Source organism: Echinops telfairi, unplaced genomic scaffold, assembly GCF_000313985.2.
Source record: "Echinops telfairi isolate 266 unplaced genomic scaffold, ASM31398v2 ScPeMD7_5868;HRSCAF=6743_0, whole genome shotgun sequence".
Classification (NCBI taxonomy): Eukaryota; Metazoa; Chordata; class Mammalia; order Afrosoricida; family Tenrecidae; genus Echinops; species Echinops telfairi.
In genome coordinates, this window is record NW_022109767.1 from 902,579 (window position 1) to 911,102 (window position 8,524).

General features: G+C 42.8%; 1 protein-coding gene across 1 annotated transcript in view; it reads right to left on the reverse strand.

The window, feature by feature from the left end:
- Nucleotides 1-8,524, reverse strand: part of LOC101637994 (histone H3) — a 145,646-nt gene that overhangs the window by 130,018 nt on the left and 7,104 nt on the right. The window contains exon 2 of the mRNA XM_004712485.2: nt 3,818-3,847. Within this exon, the coding sequence (XP_004712542.2) occupies nt 3,818-3,847 (30 nt within the window). The remainder of the gene's footprint in view (nt 1-3,817; nt 3,848-8,524) is intronic.

An 8,524-nucleotide genomic window follows, 5' to 3' on the forward strand; every position in this document is an offset into this window, starting at 1 on the left:
TTTCCAGTTCCTATCTGTACCAGTGTACATCCTCTGGTCTAGCCAGACTTGCAAGGTAGAATTGGGATCATGATAGGGGGGTGGGGTGGGGAGGAAACATTTAGGAACTAGAGGAAAGTTGTATTTTTCATCGTTGCTACATCCAGGGGGCAATTCTATACGATCCTAGAGGGTCCCTGTAAGTCTGCCTTTCTTGTAAACCAAAACTAAACCTACTGACATGGGGTCCTTGTATCAGACTTACATAGGGTTTCCAAGACTACACCTTACGGAAGTAGATGGCCTCATCTTTCTCTTGTGGACTGGCTGATGGGTTTGAACCACCCTGTTCCTGGTGGTCTTCGGCTGAAGGACCTCGAACGGCCTCACTAACCGTAAGGTACTGACACAGACCTGATGCTAGGTCTAGCGGCAGATGATGCGGGGTTCAGGGTCTGTGAGGGGAAATTTCCTAGGACTTCTTAAGATGATGTGTAGTTTAAAAAGAAGCTGCAAAATCCGCTCAACTACTTGTAAAATTGATTGTGGCTGTAATTGTACAACTCCTCTTGATATGATTGAACGACTGAATTGTATATGTGGATTACATGCCAATAAAACAATGTTTAAATTCAACAACAACAACAACAAAAGAAATCGGATCCACCAGTCAGCCAGGCTCATCCAATCCAATGGAGAAGACATCCTTTCTACTAACTAGAGTGAATTCCCCAAACTGGAATTCTGCACACAATCCTGAACATTAATTTGTGGACACTGATTGTGTACCTAATCGTTCCTGTTCTTGTATATTGTTAGCTCTTCTCTCCTAATGTAGATGATGCTTTATTCAGCTATGTTTCGCCACTGTTGCTGGGTGCTCTGCAGTAGATTTGCAATCACAGCCACCCTATTGACAAAGCAGAACTGCCCTAGATGGTTTTCTTGGCTGTAATCCGGTGACCCTGCTCAGTAAGCTTTGAAAGCACTTTAAGGTCAGTAGTACAAACTCACTAGCCACTCTGAGGAAGAAAGATGAGGCTGCCTGCTCCCTCAAAGATTTATAGTGTCAAAAACGAAGTGGTTGCTATGAGTTGGGACCAGCTTGATGATTGTGGGTTGGTTGGCTAATTGGTAACTTATTCATCAGATCTTTCTCCTGGGAAGCTGCTAGGTGGGTTTGAATAGCCAGTCTTTTTTTTAAGCCTAGTGCTTCACCATTATGCCAACAGGGGTCTCAGCAGTGCTTTGTTGGGAGCCTTCCCAGCCATGCTGTCCAGCAAAGCTGCAGCCTGGTGGAAGAAGCATCTGCAGAGCAGAGCTTTCCAGGGAGGGATTCCAACATCCCTCAAATATTTGCTGTTGTTAAATCCATTCTTGAGAATTTTGTGCATTGTCATGTTTACCGCACCTGGAGTGGATGCGAGGGCAGTCTTGAGAAGTACGAATGAAACCAGATCTAAAACTTGCTTCAGTATGACGGAGCTTTCCTTAACTGAGGCATTGGAAAGGCTTGGACAGCGAGACATGTTTGGGAATTTTCAGGATATGTGGAAATTGAGTGCGGTCAGAGGAGAAAATGAAACCCACCGAAAAACCCTGGATTCCATTCAGATTAGGTGGTGGGAGACTCTTTTGGCCTCCCTGATATAGAGGACGTTATAGACTGCCTCCCCCAACTGAGGCCCCTTTACCTTGGACAGGGGCTTACATAGAAGGTGAGAGAATGGTTAACATTAATAGAAAACACGTAACAGGGGAAACATTAAGTCTTTGGCAAAGAATCAGATAGTTTGGCTCCCCATGGTGCCTCAGGAGTATAAAAAATAAAAGAGACATAGGTAGACAACGGAACAGTTACCATGGGAGAGTTTGTAAAGGAAAATATTTAACTCGGAGAAGCATTTAACTCTGCTTATAGATATTAGGCTTTGAAGTAGCACATGAGGTAGTTTCATTGTGTTAGGATAGTCGGTGAGAAAAGGAACATTGTGAGCAAAAAATAGGGCAGTGAGTAGGTATGAGTCTAACCAAATTTTCTGAACACCTCAATCAAGAAGAGCATGTGACGTATAAGACAAACAGTCCAGAAAGAAAGAGCCAGGAAGAGGGCAGAAAGTGATAGAAAAAAGTACAGACCTTATAATGGCCTTTTATTAGGTTTTAATGGAAACAACAAGGGTGACTTTGGAGTTAATCATAAGGCATTGTTTTCATGTAGTGGTCTGCAAAACTTTTGATGGTATAAATAAAGCTGTTTGGAAGAACTCAGCAGAGATTGCTTCCACCAGAACATCTCTCGTGTCTGTATCGTCGGTGTTCGCCGACTCCACACCTCCTTCAGGGATCCAGTTCAACCCTCCCTCCCGGAGCTGGACTCTGTCAGTGCTTGTTAATATTTTTCTTAAAAATGTGTTTTATATGTCCTTCAGCCCGGGAGCAGCATCATACTTATACTTTATACCCAATAAATACTTGATGGAAGAATTAGAGATGCCTTTTGTAAAACAAAATGATCCACATAGGCTTTCTAAAAAAGAAAGAAAGAAAATAATTTTTCAATAGTTCCACAGGAATGTTATAAAAATAATTTTAAAATGAAGAAATCATTTAAACATAGAGCTTTGGTTCATTGTTTTAAAAGTTTGTAATGATGATTGTAAGCTAAATATAAACCCAAAGTAATTATTTTAAAAGAAATATAGGTATAAGAAGATACAGTTTGAAAAGGTAGGTCTAAATTTTAGCTATCAATAAAAGTCAAGAAGTGAATAGAGTAGTACAGTGCAGTGAATTATTTATATGCGTCTGCTGGCTAGTCTTTGTAACTCCCCCCAGAGGATTGGGCTGTTGGGAGGTGCCCTTGTGCTAACTTGGACTCTTAAGGACCCCAGATGCAGCAGAATGCAGCCCCACTGCATCCTGGGCTTCCACCATGGCTGTTCCTACATTCAAGCCCATTTTTGGAGCCACTGTGTCCATCTGCCTCATTGAAGGCCTTCTTATTTTTCACTGACCTGATACTTTATCAAGCACGAATTCCTTTCTCCAGATATGACATATATTGCCCCCAAACAGGAGACAAAATTCTCGATATCATTTCTTCTCCTTCTTCTCCTCCTCCTCCTCTTCCTCCTCTTCTTCCTCCTCCTCCTTCTTCAGTAAGTTAACTTTATTCTATTGCAATGAGGATGCAATGTAAGTTAAAATTTTTTTTTCTCTTCAAGCTTTTATGTACATTATTTCTAAGGAGAATTCTGAGTATACTTTTTTCAGGACAGAATTGTTCATTCTTCGGGAAGTCCAGGGTATATCGAATATTCTTCATCAGTACCAAAACCCGAAAGCCTCCATTCTTCAGCTTTCCTTACTCGTTGTCAATGTACGACGCGGTAGAACTATGCAAAGGTGAGGTGCTTGGGGTCCACCTGGGAAGTCCGATTAAACAAACAAACAAGCAAAATAGCTGCCATCAAGTCAATTCCAACTCTATTGCAAGTCAGTTGCAACTCCAGAGTTTATTAATAATGTAAATAAGGGACATAGTACTCTTGTGGGATGGGAGCATGCAAATAAGTTGTCTGGAACTCCAACATGAGGTTTAGTGAGCGTTGCCATCCAATAGCATTAAAACTAGTCATGCCAGAATAGAAAAAAGGGGCTCTCTTTACCACAAAGAAAGAAGAGCCAAGAGTGGAGCATGGAAAAAAAAAAAAGTGGAGCATGATCTTTTCTCCCGAATTTTCTGGGCCAAACACCCTTGATCCGGGAGCTAGAGAGCTATGCCACCGGAAATGCTGACAGATGGTGAGAGGCAGTGGCAGCAGAACCAGGAGACCAGTAGGAGGCAGAGCAGTGGGTTTCCTACCTCAGAGAGTAGAAAGCTGGGTGCCTTTGCCCAGGAGCCTTGTTGGGGGACTGGGTTGTTTCCAATCTGTTAATCAGAGGAAGTAAAAGAGCTTGGTAGTACTTGCCCAACCAGGGCAGCAGCCAACGGGGTCATGTGGCTAAGTTGCTGAGTGCCAGAGAGAGGCAGGCATGCAGGCTGGCTGAGAAGTGACTGTCTTGTTTGAAGTACTGTATCCTGAGTATTCCTGATCCTGAATTGCAACCTGTTACTTCCCCATAATTGTAACTATTGTCTCTACGGTCTGTGAGCCATGCCATGGCAGAAGAGAGTGCCTTGGGAAGATGGTTGGTGTCAAAAGAGGTAAAAAGTTTGGAAAGTGAGAGAATGCATACTGATCTCTACCTCCTCGGATTCAGCCTTGGGCTGTTGCTAATGGTGATTCTCCTCATCCCCTGCAGTGACATTAGAAAAAGGCAGATGCCACCTCCTCTCATTTTTACAGGTCCCAAGGCTGAGAACTAAAATCCTACTAAGCTTCACACGGCACATAGAGAAAATATATTTTGAAAACAACAGCAACAATCAAACTCACTACCATCTAGTTGATTGTAACTCATAGTGACTGTGTAGGACAGGGTAGATTTCTGTGGGTTTCTAAGACTATCTCTTTCTGGGACTAGAAAGCATTGTTTTACTCCCACAGTGTGGCTGGTGGTTTTGAACCCCTGACTTTGTGGTTAGTAGCCCAATGTATAACCGCATGCCACCCGGACTCATGGAGAGAAAATATATGGATGTTGTTATTTTAGTTACATATACACATATCTATAGAAACAGTGTAAGTGTAAAATGAAGATCAAAAAATGGGTTGTATATCTTTCATATCACTAGAAATATCTCTTAATTATTTTTTCTTTCTTTTAAAAAAAAATACTTTTATTAGGGCTCATACAACTCATCATAATCCACACATACATCAATTGTGTAAAGCACATTTGTACATTCATTGCCCTCATCATTCTTAACACATTTGCTCTCAGCTCCTCATTTTTCCCCTCCTGCCCCGCTCCCCCTATCTTTTAATTATTATGAAAAAAGATTTTCTTTGTGATTGCTTCTGTTGCTTTACTATTTAGGAGTTAGAGATGCTAACAAAAATGTATCTAAGGAATTGTTACCCGGGTGGCTCATTGTATGGCATGGCACATTCCAATAGACCGTGCTCCCGCGGTCTTTGAATGCCCGATTTTTCGAATGCAGATTGCCAGGCCTTCCTCCCACTGCCGAACCTATCATCTTTCCGTTGGAACCTGAGCACATAAACAGGCTGCACCACCAAGGGCCTCCAAAGAAGCATTGATGATAGAACGGTTTTAATAATGAAAGCTCAGAAGGCTGAATCGCTTACAAATATTAAAACTATAAAATCAAATCACAGTACTCCACACAAAAAATTTTATTGCAAAAAACGAAAAGAAGTTACAACACGAGCATCAGTCCTGATACATCATATGAAAAAAATGTGTATCTACGTGTTGGTTGGTACCTATAATTTCCGAAGACAAGCCATAAAAAAGGAAGAGCAGAAGCCATGGGTGTCAGAATTATCGGGATCGAATCCTACCTCTCCTGACCACAAACTCTACAACCGTGGGCAAATTATGTGATTTTTTTCCCCTGCATGTTCCAATTTTTTCACCTATAAAATGAGTTCCTTAATTTAAAAAAAATCAGGTAGAGGACATCACATGTAGGGGAATGATGGCTGTGTTAGTCTGGGTACTTTAGAGAAACAAATCCACAGAAACTCATGTATAAGAGAGAGTTTTATATAAAGGTTAAGTGCATATCAAGAAAACATCCCAACCCAGTGCTGCCCAAGCCCACAAGTCCAACATTAACCCATATGTCCAACACCAATCCACAAAGTCCTCCTCCATCTCACAAAAACACACACAATGATGCCGACTGCAGGAGGAAAGCTGAGTCAGTGAATGTGTAAGCATCTCAGCACTAGCAGGGTCTCCACACAGCTGCTCCAGCACCCAGGGCTGCATCGGGGTAGGTCCATGTGGCTTCTCCTTGGGGATGTCTTGCAGGAAGTCAGCCTTGCAAACTGAAGCTGGGAACTGCTAAGGCAGCTGCACCCTGGTGCGACCATCACAAAGCAAGAGACCCAAGAACTAGAAAGGTGAGGCTCGCCGAGTCATTTATCTCTCCACCCTTCAATTAAACTCACATGTGTTTATTGGCCAGGTTGGCACAATAAACTCACTCACTCACTGGTCTAGAGTATCTGCTATATGCCTATGAAGGAGCGGTGCAGTGAAGTATTTAATATGGTTCTTCTAGTCTTAACCTTTGTGACTCCCACCAAGTGACCTTTGTTTTCCAGATGGGTCTGGGTAAGATAGTTGGAGAAGGTATGTGGATACATGATTCAGTTCTGAGTGATTACTAACAGGGTTAAATGTGAGTGCCATCTTGCAGGGTATAAAAATGGCCATCTCAGAAGCAGGATGGGGGAGTTCATTACCACTAGAAAGAAAATGGAGCATGTTTATTGGACCCCATGCTCTTTGTGTACTGAACCTTCTTGATCCAGGAGATGAAGCTTTGACACCAGAGGAGTAGCAGGGATGCACCACCAGCAGAACTGGGAGCTCAGGCACCAACTAGAGCAGTGGACTTCCAGCGCACTGAGCCAGGAAAGTTCAGTGTTTTGGGCAGCAGGCTGGCTTATATAGGGGGGTGCCTCTGGGAATGTAATTTGGAAAGCTGGGCTCACTGACCCCTGGAGCTGGAGCTGAATGCTTTTGGTTTGAAGCATACAGTAGAGTGGCCTACTCTTGGGGCATTGATTGGCAACCCTCAAGCTTTGTAACATGCCCAGATGAGGGCAGATGCCAGACCAAGTGGTTGAGGGCCAGAGAAAAGCCTGTCTGTGGGCATCGCCGAGAAGACACTCCTGATTGAACAAGTGTATCATGAGCACCTCTCACCTGTCTTGCAACCTGTTAAATTCCCTAATAAACTCCATAATCAAGATCATTGTCTTTGGGTTCAGTGGCTATTGCAATGGAGTGTAGAACCCAGCTGAAAAGCAGAGTGCTGTGGAAGGGAGAGTTGGTGCCGGAATTGGTAAGGAAGGGTGGAGGACGGGAGGAGAACTGACATTAGCCTCATTGGCATTGGCCTTGGGTGGTGATCATTATGATAATTTTGCTTCCTGCTCAAGTGAAGTTGAGAATCAGATACCATCTTCACTTTTTTTTTTAACAGTGGGCTTCGAAATTTTTGTGTTAAACTTCCATGATCTTTTTAAAAATTTTTAACCTTTTTAATTATATTTTTTCCCCAAAAACTTTTTGAAGCCCTCTTGGGTACTCATGGAAACCTGGTAGCCTAGGGACTATATGTTGAGCTATGATCCTCAAGGTCAACTGTTCAAAACCACTAGCTGCTTCACAAGAGAAAGAAGGGGCTTTTTACTCCAGTCAAGAGTGATAGTCTCAGAAACTCACAGGGGCAGTGCTACCCTGTCCTATAGGGTCACTATGAGTCACTATAAGTCAGCATTGACTCAGTGGCAGTGAGTTTTTTATTTTTGGCGGACACACACACACACACACACACACACACACACACACACCCCTATATCTTACTCACTGGCATGGTTAGGCTTCCAAGATGAGATTATGACATGAAAATCAGCATTATGTAAAAATGGAAGATCCCCACATGACTGCCAAATTACATCATTATCTAAAACTACCTACCTCTGAGAATCATGCCCTAGTCAGGTTTACACCTGACCTTAATCCCTGGAGCCAGAGTTACTCTCCCTACATATGCCCTGTGTTCCTTACGCCTGGAATACATTTTTAGTGACCAAAATAATTGAGTAGTAGATCTTTCATTGTAACTAGGAAACGTCAGATGACTAGCGAGTTGATGAATAAGGTGTCTGTGTATAAATGCAGGTGTGAGAGAGAGATTTTTGTTTCATTTTAGCTATCTAATGAGTGATGGTCTTTCCTCTGGATTTTAATTATATCATCTGTAATTTTTCTGAATTCACTAACTTTGTGTCTTTAAATCAATGGCATATGTTCTGCCAACCTGTAAACACACAGATCAAACTGGATCACAGGATGAACCCCTCAAGCCAGTGACCTTTAATGACACAGTGCTCAGAGACCAGCAGAGTTCCGAGAAACCAAGTAAATGTCAATGCAAAGGGTCTTTATTTCTTAACGAATCAGATCACCAGCCTATGACCCTGAGTCCTCTTCAATAATGATCTTTTTGTAAAATCAGAACTTCTATAACAACAACACCACCACACACCCACACAGAAGAAATGGCACATGGGGCTACACCTGACCTCCAACTACCCAAAGAAAGAAGTGATTGGGACTCCATACCAGCTCTAAGTCATTTGCCACAAGACAGAGGTCAGACATGTCTTCTCCCTTTATCCTTCTCCACCCTGTTCTGACACCAACCATCCCTCTCATAGCACCACACTTCTCTGCTGGGCTCAACAATCCATTGCAAAAAGGAACTCTCCTTTTTGTCCACCGCACCTCTTCTCAACCACGCCAGAAGGCATGTTTCTCTCTGTTCCTCAGATATTCAGGCATGTGGCCCCTTGGTTTCTGTCCCATTCAGGCAAGGGTTACAAAGCTCTGA